The 13,388-nt window shown below is 36.4% G+C and overlaps 1 protein-coding gene across 2 annotated transcripts in view; it reads right to left on the bottom strand.

Moving 5' to 3' along the window:
• AP2B1 (adaptor related protein complex 2 subunit beta 1) overlaps nucleotides 1-13,388 on the bottom strand; it is a 116,428-nt gene that overhangs the window by 76,376 nt on the left and 26,664 nt on the right. For both annotated transcript variants that reach the window (XM_069482295.1, XM_069482296.1), the window contains exons 6-10: nucleotides 8,263-8,453; nucleotides 5,747-5,968; nucleotides 5,102-5,222; nucleotides 4,874-4,969; nucleotides 188-303 (exon numbers count right to left, since the gene is read on the bottom strand). In XM_069482295.1, the coding sequence (XP_069338396.1) occupies nucleotides 188-303; nucleotides 4,874-4,969; nucleotides 5,102-5,222; nucleotides 5,747-5,968; nucleotides 8,263-8,453 (746 nt within the window). The remainder of the gene's footprint in view (nucleotides 1-187; nucleotides 304-4,873; nucleotides 4,970-5,101; nucleotides 5,223-5,746; nucleotides 5,969-8,262; nucleotides 8,454-13,388) is intronic.

Genomic DNA, 13,388 nt, shown 5'->3' with positions numbered 1-13,388 from the left:
AGAAAGAAAGCAGATTGAAAACTCAGGCTTTAATCCCTGTGCTAACCACTTTATGTTTCTGATTTTTAATACAGTATTCTATTATTCACATTAAAAAGAATAATTCTTATCTAGCCAATTTCAAAGTACCTTACTTAAACATTTCCTAAATGATGTGAGGACGAGAGGTAGAAGTATTTGGACATACTTGTTGGGGTATTTGCGGAAGATGTCCCTGATGACAACAATTGCCTCTTGGACAACATAATTTACTTTGGTCTGGATTAGATCAAGCAATGTGCTTACACAGCGCTCTGCAGATTGCTAGAAAGAGGAACATAAAAAATGAGAAGTCAGATGATCTATCCAATCATACTACCCCAACATAAAAATCTTGAAATCATACAGGTACATCAACTAAACTAAATGATCAGGCACTTAATTTCACCAAGCTATACTAGAAGCTAGGCTATCTGATACAAATATACAGAAGTTCTAGATATATCACAAATTTTACTCATTATAAAATATGTTGACAGATGAGTCAGTTCAAATGAAAAGAGTAGATAGCCAGGAGAATAGAAATGAAAAAAAAAAAACAAAACAATAAACCAACATAGGAGAAAAGAATAAGAATTAGGAATAATGAAAGTAGGAAGTCTTACTAGCTAGATTAACCAAGAAGAAAAGAGAGAGGATTCAAAACAAGCTCAATCAGAAATGAAAAAGGAGACATTACAACTGGATACCACAGAAATACAAAAGATCATCCAAGACTACTACGAACACCTCTATGCACACAAACTAGAAAAATCTAGAGGAAATGAATATATTTTTGGACACACACAACCTCCCAAGCTTGAATCAGGAAGAAATAGAAATCCTGAACACACCAATATGGAGTAGTGAGATTGGTTCAGTAATAAAAATAACTCCCAACAAAAAAAAAAACCCAGGACCAGAAAGATTCACAGCTGAATTCTACCAGACCTACAAAGAAAAAGTGGCACCTACCCTAGTGAAACTGTTCCACAACATTGAGGAGGGAATCCTCCCTAACTCATTCTACAAAGCCAGGATCACTTTGACACCAAAGCCAGGAAAGGACATAACAAAAAAGAAAACTATAGACCAATATCCTTCATGAACACAGACGTAAAAATCTTCAACAAAATGCCAGCAAACCAAATCCAACAGCACAGCAAAAAGATAATTCACCACTATCAAGAGGGTTTCATCCAAGGGATGCAAGGATGGTTCAACACATACAAATCAATGAATGTGATTCGTTACATAAACAGAATTGAAAACAAAAACTGTATGATTCTGTCAATAAATGCAGAAAAGCATATGATAAAACCCAGGTCAGGTGCAATGGCTCATGCCTGTAATCCTAGCACTCTGGGCAGCAGAGGCAGGAGGACTGCTTGACCTCAGGAGTTCAAGATCAGCCTGAGCAAGAGCAACACTCCATCTCTACAAAAAACAGAAAAATTAGCCAGGTGTGGTGGCACATGCCTATAGTCCCGGCTACTCGGGAGGCTAAGGCAGGAGGATCACTTGGCCCCAGGAGTTTGAGGTTGCAGTCAGTTATGATGATGCCATTGCACAATAGCTGGGGCAACAGCACAAGACTCTGTCTTAAAAAAAAAATATTCAGCAAGCTTCATGATAAAAACCCTCAATGAACTAGGCAGAGAAGGAATATACTTCAAAATAATAAAAAGCCATATATGACAAAACCCCAGCCAACAACATAGTGAATGAGGTAAAGTTGAAGGCATTCCCCATAAGAACTGGAGCAAGACAAGGTTGCCCACTTTCACCTCTTCTATTTAACATAGCACTGGAAGTCCTAGCTAGAGCAATCAGGCAAGAGAAAGAAATAAAGGGCATCCAAATCAGGAAAGAGGTCAAACTATTCCTGTTTGTCAATGATATAATCTTATATCTAGAAAACCCTAAAAACTCTACCAGAAGACTCCTAGAATTGATAAATTTGTAGAGTTTCAGGTTTCAAAATTAATGTACACAAATCAGTAGCATTTCTAAACACTAATACCAGCCAAACTGAGAATCAAATCAAGAACTCAATACCATTTACAATAGCTGCAAAAAACAAAAACAAAACCCTAGGAATATACTTAACCAAGGAGATGAAAGATCTCTACAAGGAGAACTACAAAACACTGATGAAAGAAATCGTAAATGACACAAACAAATGGGAAAACATCCCATGCTCACGGATTGGAAGAATCAACATTGCTAAAATGTCCATATTGCCCAAAGTGATTTACGGATTCAATGCAATTCCCATCAAAACACCAATGTCACTTTTTACAGAATTAGAAAAAACAATTCTAAAGTTCATATGGAAGAAAAAAAGAGCCTGAATAGTCGAAGCAATCCTAACCAAAAAGAACAAACCTCGAGGTATTACATTACCCGACTTCAAATTATGCTACAAGCAGCCTATAGTAACCAAAACAGCATGACACTGATATAAAAATAGATACACAGATCACTGGAACAGCATAGAGAACCCAGAAATAAAACTATTAACCTATAACCAACTGATCTTCGAATACCTATAACCAACTGATCTTCGACAAAGCAGACAAAAACCTACACTAGGGAAAGGATGCCCCATTCAATAAATGGTGCTGGGAAAATTGGATAGCCACATGCAGAAGAATGAAACTGGATCACTCTCTCTCATCATATATAAAAATTAACTCAAAATAGATTAAAGACTTAAAATGTAAGACCTGAAACCATAAAAATTCTAGAAGAAAACTTAGGAAATTGACACAGGCAACAAATTTATGACTAAGATCGCAAAAGCAAATATAACAAAAAAATAAATAAATAAATGGGACTTAAACTAAAAAGTTGCTGCACAGCAAAAGAAATAATCAGAGTAAACAAACAACCTACAGAATAGGAGAAAATATTCGCAAATTACACATCCAAAAAAGGACTCCAGAATCTATAAGGAACTCAAATCAGCAAGAAAAAAACTAACCCCATTAAAAAGTGGGCAAAAGACATGAACAGATTTTTTTTTTCAAAACAAGATAGACAAATGGCCAAGAAACATGAAAAAATACTCAACATCACTAATCATCAGGGAAATGAAAATTAAAACCACAATGAGATACCCACCTTAACCCTGTCAGAATGGCATTAAAAAGTCAAAAACTGATAGATGTGGTGAAAAGGGAATGCTTATACAGTGTTGGGTGGGAATGTAAATTAGTATAACCTCTATGGAAAACAGTATGGAGATTCCTCAAAGTACTAAAACTAGACCTAACATTTGATCCAGCGATCCCACTACTGGGAGCTCAGGCAGTGATGTGAGTGATAGGGAGCAGCTGTAAATACAGATGAAGCTGCGCTTGCTTGGGGCAGCCAAGCTAGAAACCAAAATGCCCTCTAAGATCACAAAGGCTCTTCAAGTGGCCTTCAGAGTAAAGGCAAACCTCCTGCCCTAAAGCAGAAAACTGCTAGTCAACAGCTCTGCCTACGTATACAGAAGTCCTAGTCAACTTTTATTACCTCATTCTTAAATATAAATGGGCTGCATATTACTGTAGGTAGGGTATATATTGCAATTAAAAAATTATATATATAGATATGGAACCATCGACATAAAATACCCCAAATAATTAAATTCAAAGTGCATAAAACAAAAAACTAATTAATAATTCATATCCTCAGAGATTCAAGAAGCTCTTGCAACCACAAAAAAAGGAATGCTATGAAAAAAGTACCAATAATAAGAAACAGCCATGAAGGGTGGCCGTCTGGAACAATATGCAGAGACCAAGAAAGCAATCACCAGACAGGAGCAAGAAACGACAGAGGATTGCAAAAAAGAAGAATCTAGGACAAGAGTTGGTTTACAGATTTGATATTATGCTTAAGGAGCTGGAAGAAGATAGGGATGCAGTGAAGACAGACAATGTAAGAAAGAAAAGGCAATTAAAGAAACTCCAGAAAAAACAAAAGGCTTTATAAGAAAGCAAATACAATCATTTGTATTGTATTGGCCCCATATATTCACATAGTCATAATATGCATAAGTTTTACAAGTCTATAGGTGACAGAATAAGAAACAAAGGCATTATTTCAATTTACCAAGATAACTGATATAGACACAAAAAAAACCTATGATGTAACTACACTGGAAAACAGGAGAGAGAAGTGGGAATGGTGGCTATATGAACTAAGCTTCTTATAGCAGAAAGTTAATACAAAAAGTCCATAATTGGTAAATCAATAAATAATAGCATAAGAACATTATTTATAGATATGGAAGTACAGTCATCTCTTGGTATCCATGAAGGATTGGTTCCAGAGCCCCCCTGCGGATAGATACTAAAATCTATGGATGCTCAAGTCCCTTACATAAAATGGTGTCATATTTGCATAAAACCTAGGCACATTCTCCCACATACTTTACATCATCTCTAGATCACTTATAATATACAATACAATGTAAATACTATGTAAATAGTTGTTATATTGTATAGGGAATAATGACAAGAAAAAAAAGTCTGTACTGTTAAGTACAGATGAAACCATCCTTCCCAACTCTCTGAATGTTTTCCATCTACAGCTAGTTGAATCCATGGATATGCAACCCACAGATATGGAGGGCCGACTGTAATCAAAACAATGAGTAAAAATAGAGTTAAAAATGATTCCCTCTGGAAAGAGGGTCTAGGTAGGGAAGGGATGGACCGTGGACAGCTGCTTTTCATTAAAAATTCTTTAATATTTTAACTGTGTGCTATATTATTTTGATAAACATTAAAAATGTACTTTAAAGAAAAAAGTTAAGAAAACATTCAGTATTCCCTGATCACAGTGACCATCAGACACTTGCCTCCACCTTGATGGCACATCGTCCAATGGCCCGCACAGCTTTGCGAACAAAGTCAACATCCACCTCTGTGGCATATTCCTTCAATTCTGCGAGAACCTGTGAAAAATCCAGAAAGTGGATAATCATTAAGGATTCTCAAACAGCAATCTCATGGCCTAGCTTCTTCTGAAGCCCAGACTGTAATTAAAATCCAAATCATCATAAACTTGAGTCTTCTTAAAGTCTGACCTGAGCAATGTTGGCCTGAGAAGCCAAACGAATCATGATGTCCAACTTCTCTAGTTTAACATAGATGGGATCATTGTACTTCACAAAGAAGACTTTAATTTCCTGCTTCAAGATTTCAGGCCTGTGGTGCACAGAAACACAAGAAAGGAAGGTGAAGGCATATACTGATATATCCTTTTGAATCTGTATTAATATCTAATCTCTGCCCTCCTCCCACTCCCCCCAGGGGGAAAAAAATGCACAAACTTCCTCTATACCTCTCTATTCTTATCAGTTCCATTTGGCAGACTATTTTTGTCCTTTTTAAGCATCAGGGTACACATTGCCCCGAAGAACTGCTAGAACAACAACAATCTGGCTCTAAACTATAGCCTAAACCATATCAAGCAGGCACCAGATAGTATAACAGTAAGAGAACCTTCAGAAAACAAACTGGATTGTAGAGAACACCAGGTATTTATTAATATTATAGGAACACTCTAATATCAACTGTTAGCCTCCTGATCCTGGGCAAGTTGTTCTGCCATATAACATTTTCATTTTTGTACATTAAAAAGAGATTAACACCGGCCTATTTGACATTGATATTATTAAGCTTAATTCAAAATTACAAACACTTTAATCACCAATGCACTATTTCCTAACCTTTTCTGGACAATTAGGTTGATGTTCCTCAGGGCGACATACTGCACTTCTGGTTCCCCAGACAGCAAAGTGACAAGAGGAGGGGCTAACTTCTTCAGCAGCATATTGTAGTAGTCAGAGTCCTTGGGTAACAACTCCAGAAATTTCATTAGGACTTTTACTGCTGAAAGTACCACTGCTGAGTTGGCATGGGATAGCCGGGGAGTTACCCGCTCACAGATGCTAAGGGCAGAAAAGGAAAATTAATATCTTGAATTATAATTTCTTTGCTCAATCCACTCTATAAGGTAATGTGTCAGAGTCCCATGGCCCAAGTATCAAGAAATTAAAGAGTCAGTTAGAAAAGTCAAAGCTCCATGCTTAGGTAAAATTGGGATCCACCACTGCAGAAGCCTCATTCCCAGCAAACTACAGACAGCAAGGGACATCAGAAGACTTTAGGAAACCAGCAATAAGGGATGTTCAAACTGGAACAAAACTAGTAATGCCCCCCAAACACTTGAGCTCACACCATTTACCTTTTTGTTTTACAGTCCTCTTTTTCTCCCCATATTATGTTAGGTCTCCCTGCCTCACAGACCATTTCTACTCAACCTACAGGAAGTCAAATTAAGCATTCTGAGAATTATTTCGTACTGACAGATATCAACTCAGCTGTGACTAAAGGTTTCATTGGAAGATAGAGGAGGAGGTGTGTTAGCAGGGTAAATAATCCAAACCCCCTGCCTTCAGGATAATAAGGGAATCTCTAAAAGGGTTTGGTTGGTTTGTTTCTTAAAACAGCAGAACACCATTGCAATATTCTCCCAACTTCTTCCCCTTCTAGCCCCTGCCACCTATACTTATGTGCCTCATGAAATCTTGGATAATTATCTGTTGATCATTCTTTAGAAATTAACCTAATTTTGAGTATTCTTAGGCAATATGTACAGTTAGTTTACTATATTAAGTTAAGGATACAGGATAAGTAGGCTATGTTTCTCTTTCTTCCTCTTATATCCCCTTAAGCTGACTCCTGACCTCCTTCGGGTCTTTATACAAATATTGCCTTCTCGGTAAGGCCCTCCCTGGCCACCCTTTTTGTATTTTATATATTTCTTATTTTTATTTTTTTTTAGAGACAAGGTCTCACTCTGTCACCTAGGCTGGAGTGCAGTAGCATGATCATAGCTCACTGTAACCTCACACTCACAGGCTCAAGTCATCCTCCTGTCTTAATGTCCTAAGTAGCTGGAACTACAGGCACATGCCACCATGCTTGGCTAATTTATTTTTTCTACAGAGATAGGGTCTCATTATGTTGTTTAGGCTCCTGGCCAACCTTTTAAAAAAATACAACCCCTCACCCCCAAATGCCCAGCATTTCTTAGATCTCTCCCCTACTTTATCTTTTTTGTTAGCACTTATCACATCTAACAAATTATATATTATATATACTCCTACCCACATCCCTCAGAATAAGTGCTCCATGAGGGCCATGATTTTTGTCTGTCCATTGCTGTATCTCCAGGGCCTAGAACAGTGCCTGGCACACAGCATGTGCTTAATAAATATTTGCTGAGTGAATGAATGAATTAGTTTGATGTCAATGACCAATGGAAAATAAAATTCTCGGTAAGGTTCTTTCCAGAATATATTTGTACTGTGAATGATGGAAAGAAATTACATGGGTGACCTATAGTTCAGTCTAGAGGGAACAATTTCCCAGACAAGTGAAGAACACTTACATTCTAGTAGCTTGGAAATCAGCTTCAGCCAGGCAAGGAAGGTTCTTATCTACCATAATTAAAATATTCCAAATTTAATGAAGAGCCAACATTTCTTCAGAAGTACTTTGCCTAGTACAGTGCCTATATACACAAAATGCTCAATAAAAATTAGGGATAATTTCAACTTTGTAAACTAAAATGTGTGTATATGCAGATGAAATGTAGTAGTCAATTTCTGATAGTCAAAGAAAATTTGCAACACCAAGGTGGTAAAGGGCTGAGGAAAACAATCTAGGCAGCCTTCCAAAATCTTTTCCAAACTCAGACTGACAGGACTTCTATATGCAATGGGAAGCAACATATATTTTGCTGACTTTACCATACTTTCTCTAGTACTCAATATAGGTATAGCTCAGCTCAATGACTAATATGAAACCACTTACTAAGTATCTAACAGAATGAAAAGTTTGTCACTACAAAGAGACATTCAATATCCTTTGTTTGCCAGATAGCCAGGCACTGCTGTATGGGAGATGTGAGAAAATGACGAGAAAGATTTTAGCAGAGGTAACTGTTCTATTCAAATAAGAAATGAAAAACATGTATTTCTTAGAGCTATTTTTTTACATGGTTTACTCCACCACCTAAATGTTCCTAAATTCAATGAGGAAAATACCTTGGAGATAGCAATATCTACCCCACAAGTCACTGACCTACTTCAGCATAAGAGATTTACTCTAACGGCAGATTCTAGAATTTATTGAATCAGGCAAGACTCTCAGATACTTTCAAGGAAAGCAGACTGACCTCTGGGCCTCCCGGTCATCTTTAGGGTTGTAATTAGAAAGGCAGTCCAGGATGAAAATCTGGCCCCATTCAGTGCACTCATTCAAGGCTGTCAGCAGCTTATTAATGTTCTGTGGGTTCAGATCAAGTAAGTTGCTGTTTGGGTGAGACTCACTGATTTCAGATAACGCTGCTACAGCATTAGCCACCACCTGGGAAAGAAGCAAATATGACCTTGATTCACCAAGAACAGTACAACGATAGACACACACTTAACCAACCTTCCCTGGATCTCTTCACAGATGTCAACCCATAACCATTCCTGAACAGTTTACCTAGTCAGATAGAAACAGATAAATTGCTTTCCAAACATATATTAAACCACCAATGACAGCAGATATAGCTTCCTAGTGGTCAGGCAACCCAGAATTAAAACAATTAATATATTAGTAGAGTCACACATGATTTAATATTAAAACATACATTAACCATTTTAACAGTATTCAAAACCATCAATAAAAATCAGGACATATGAACAGCATATGAAAAATAGTGAAGTATACATATGAAATATGTATATTAGGCAACAGAGAAAAATCTAGCAAAATAATTTTATAGAGGTTTGCAGTGGTGTATACACGGGGGTAGGCGAGGTGACATGGTCAGTCATACCACAAGTCTCAGAGTGAGAATACAGGGGCCTAGTTCACTAGCATACAAAGCTGAGAGAACATATAATCTCTGTAAAGTTCAGTTTCCTCATCTGAAAACTGGGGATAATTTAGTCTACCTCACAGGTTAGTTTTAGTTTGAGGATAAAATCAGATGACATACATATAAGTGCTTTCTATAAAGCCTTAAGCAAATTTAAGGGTTGGTTATATCATTAATATCATAATCCATCAAGTGTAAGTTACAGAGTTTTTCACATTCACATCTCTGAAATTTGGATGCATTTTATAATCAATGGCCTCTCAGTTTAATAGGAAGCATTTTCTTTCCTAGTAACACAAAAAATAATAATGCATCTTACAATCAATGGCATTAAATATTCAACAAAATATGGTATTTCAAATGTATCCTTCTTTCAAACAGTATGGTAAATGAAAAATTGCTACCTTACACAAGAAAATACACTTGTATCCTGACTCACAGATCTGGGAATCCACTTGGTTGCCAGAAGAAAAGTCAACACTTTGTATCAAAATTACAGATTATTGCTACTATTGCTAACAAATCTATAACCAACGAACATACAAAGTCATTTAAAAACTTCAAAAATGGCACAGTGGCTCACGCCTGTAATGCTAACACTATGGGAGGCTAAAGTAGGAGGACTGCTTGAGGCCAGGAGTTCGAGACCAGCCTGAGCAAGAGTGAGACCCTATATCTACAAATAATAGAAAAATTAGCTGGGTGTGGTGGCGCATGCCTGTAGTCCCAGTTACTTGGGAGGTTGAGGCAGGAGAATCACTTGAGCCCAGGAGTCTGAGGTTGCTGTGAGCTATGATGATGCCAGTGCACTGTAGCCAGGGCAACAGAGTGAGACTCTGTCTCAATAAAAAAAAAATAAGAAAAACACAAAAATATTCAAAAGCACACATAAGATACTATACACTACAGCCCTGTATAAGTGAGTTAAAACCATGTTTTGCAGTGAGGCTGCATTTAGTAATGCTACTAAAAATTACCAAAGTGAGGCTGAATATAAATACTCTAAGTATAAATGAGACACGATAGGAGACAGCAGCTTCAGCAATTAAATATATCAAAAAGATTCTCAAAAATGTCAACCCATAGTTAGTTCTTACTAAAGTCCCTTGCTAAAAGCTTGGGAAACTAAGAGTTGTGTGATAATGCTTTTGTTAGCAAGAGAAGAAACATTTAGCTATTGATTTTAGTACCCACATTATCTCGGTAGTCTTCGATTATCCCAGCATATAATCTTACCTAGAAAATAAGTGTCTAGCGAATATGATTTAACAAATGATACACTTAAGACAACATCCATTATTATGTAAAGGATAATAATGCACAAATAGAATCATCTTAAAGCTATAATTTGGTGATCAGAACAAAGATTCAAAAATGAAAAATGAAAGACTCACTTGGTGAATATAATTACAAATATAATATTTTATTGTTCTTAAGATAAAACAGGAAGAGTTATCTAGCCCACTTACTGGATGGCAAAAGGTATGAGGTTTTTTTCTACTTAATTTTTGTTTACTAACTACATCATCAAGCATGAGATTTAGTGAAAACTAAAAGACATAAAGAGCGAAATAATAATCCCCTTTATGTGCTTCATATGTAGGGAAGATATTTTATTTCCCATGCACAATATACTTTATTGACCTTAGGATTGTCTAAAGGATCAGTATGTCATACTGGTAGGCCACATGGCTGTTTGACCTATCGCTGCCAACACATGCCCAGTCTTGGTTACCAGTTGTCTAAAACAAACCTCTTACCATAATTTACCACTTCTGCCAGTCAAACCCTTCTCATGTTTTTTTAAAATAGGTTAAATATAAAGTCTGGTAACAGAAAATGTGGAGAATGGGGGAATTAAAAACAGCAATGGGGAAAAAGAGAAGAGGATGCTAAACAGAATGAGCAATTAGAATTCCTCTGTTATCACAAGCAATTGGAAATTAAACCAAGTGTATAACGCAGCTAATGAAGTATATGTTCTGGTGTTTAAAAAGCAATTTCCACTTATCATCACATTAAAACAAGAAAAGAAATAGAGTCTAATTGAAAGATCTGGAAAGATCAAATTAGAGGATTATGTTTAGCAAAGCCTGCATGTGGAAAAAAGAGATCACTGCCAAACAGTCACTATCTCAGCGACTGACCAGAGGAGACGCTGCCTCAGCCTCTAGTGCCAAAACTCTACTACTGTTCCTCTAAAACTCCTTGAAGTTCCTTCCATTCTTTCTCTCCACTTTCATCTCCTTATCTTCACATTCAGACTATTATATTTTTAGAAACATAATGAGGCAGGCCCATGAGGGAGTGCTTGAGTTTTCCTGATCAGTAAGCCACGTTTCTCTCACTCTTTAATGAAAACTTAAAATAAACCAGTCACACTGAATCTAAAGTAGACAAAGAAAAAAACTGACGTCAAGACAGCAACTGAGTGCCTAGGGCATACAAGATGACTCACTTGTCAATGTTTATATTGTTTCTTTGGAATTTTGTACTATGTACTTATATTGTCTATTTTTAAAAACAAACTTTAAAAATAATAGATTGAAACTTAAGACTCACTTCCTCTTCCCAGAGAGCCTTCTCCAAACAATACAACATCACAAAAGAACAAATCCAACCTTTGCAGAAACTGCCTTGACTTACCTGCGTATTAAAACAAAAGTATGCTTCTTTCATTTGAACCATTACTTTGATTTTAAACTGTTAAGACAACTATGTGTAACATTTTCTCTCTTAGAAAACTGACATTTCTCTGAGGGAACACTGCCACAAAGAGAACAACAGCCTTTTGACTATAATCTCAGAAAAATCAGAGTTTCTGGGAGGCGGAAGGTTTCTAAAGAAAGTTTTGCTTTAAAAATGAATCTATAAATACGGTTTCTTAAGTGAGCTTCCTCAGTACATAAGTTGATTTATAAAAAGTTGGCATCTAGGTTACAAAGGAACATATCCACAGCATTTGGAAAAGAAAACCAGAAAACCCTTTTGTTCATCGTGCCTCCCAATTATAGTAAATTCTGGTTTTTGGGAGACTGTAACTAAATATTCCCCACCCCTCACCATCCATAGACCTAATTCAATATATGCATACTTTATAAGACACAGATATTAAACATAAACATACATACAAAAGCATATGTAGATATATGTAAAATCACACTCAATCCTAGACAAATCTTTCTCTGCCTGAACTACAGATTTCTTTTCGATTTGGTAGTTCCTATGGACCCTTAGTCTGCTGAATTTTTTTTTTTCTGGCAAATTTGTATTTTGATTTACTTTACATTATATCTAATAAAGTAAGTTGCACAGAGATAAAAGATAGCTAAAATTTATTTAACACTTACTAAGTGCCATTAATTCTCATAATTACTCTGAGGTAGTTGCTATTAAAATCCACCTATTACAGATAAGGAAACAGGCTTAGAGAAGTTCAGTGACTTGCTAGGGTCAACACAACTAGAAAGGGATAGTGAGTGCTTGAATCTGAATTCAAAGTCTGTGTCTGATTCCAGTGTCTGAGTACTAATCCACCCTGTCTCCAGCATTTATAAAAGTCTCAAGACTTGTGAATTTCAACTCAGGGAAAGGGAGAGAAGAATCAGAGTCGGGGAGGATAATATAACCAAAACATTATTTCCAGGGAAAAGTGACATGCAGATTTATACAAGGAGAAAAATGTATTCTTCTACTTTATGTTTCAGAAATAGTCATATCCTGACAGCACTTAAAGAGGCAAGATTTACTACCCAGCTATTAAATCTGATTTATAAACTATACTTATCTTATATGAGACAATTCTGAGGACATAAATTTGACCTTATTTTTAAGAAAGGGCGTGAGCTAGAGCGGTGAGTATGGTTAGAATAAAAATGATCCTGTAAAAAAAATGACTCTAGAAGGAAATCTAGACATACGCTGGAATTGGAATTTCAGACAGAGGCTCACTAATGAGAAATCTCTCATACATTTCCTTGTCCCTTATAATGACTTCCATCCTGCACTCTAATTTGACTTATTTTTATAGCCTCAGAATCCAAGAAACTTATCACTTTCCAATACAGTTACTTCCTCTTATTACCTAAATTACCGTTTGGAGGACTCTGAATTCCAGCAATGACCTTCAAGGTCACACACTCTGAACAGATTTCTGCTTCAGTTTTTCTACTCAATTTACAATTCTTTTGGCTGCTGTCCCTGAAGACTTAACTACAGTGAAAGCAGTAGAATAACTGACAAAAACTATTATGAGGAAATACCCAGGTGGTTTACATATTTTTATTCTCTTAGAAATCAGCAATGGCTTGGAACGTTGCCATCTCCTTTATGGAGCTGCCTCAAATGACGTATGAAACACAGGGCAATACATATTTGTTCTAAGCATTTCAGTCATTACCATCTCCTCAAGGAGACAATGACTATGTAGTACC

The sequence above is a fragment of the Eulemur rufifrons genome, chromosome 9 (assembly GCF_041146395.1).
Source record: "Eulemur rufifrons isolate Redbay chromosome 9, OSU_ERuf_1, whole genome shotgun sequence".
NCBI classification, from domain to species: Eukaryota; Metazoa; Chordata; class Mammalia; order Primates; family Lemuridae; genus Eulemur; species Eulemur rufifrons.
This window is presented reverse-complemented; position numbering and strand designations above follow the sequence as displayed.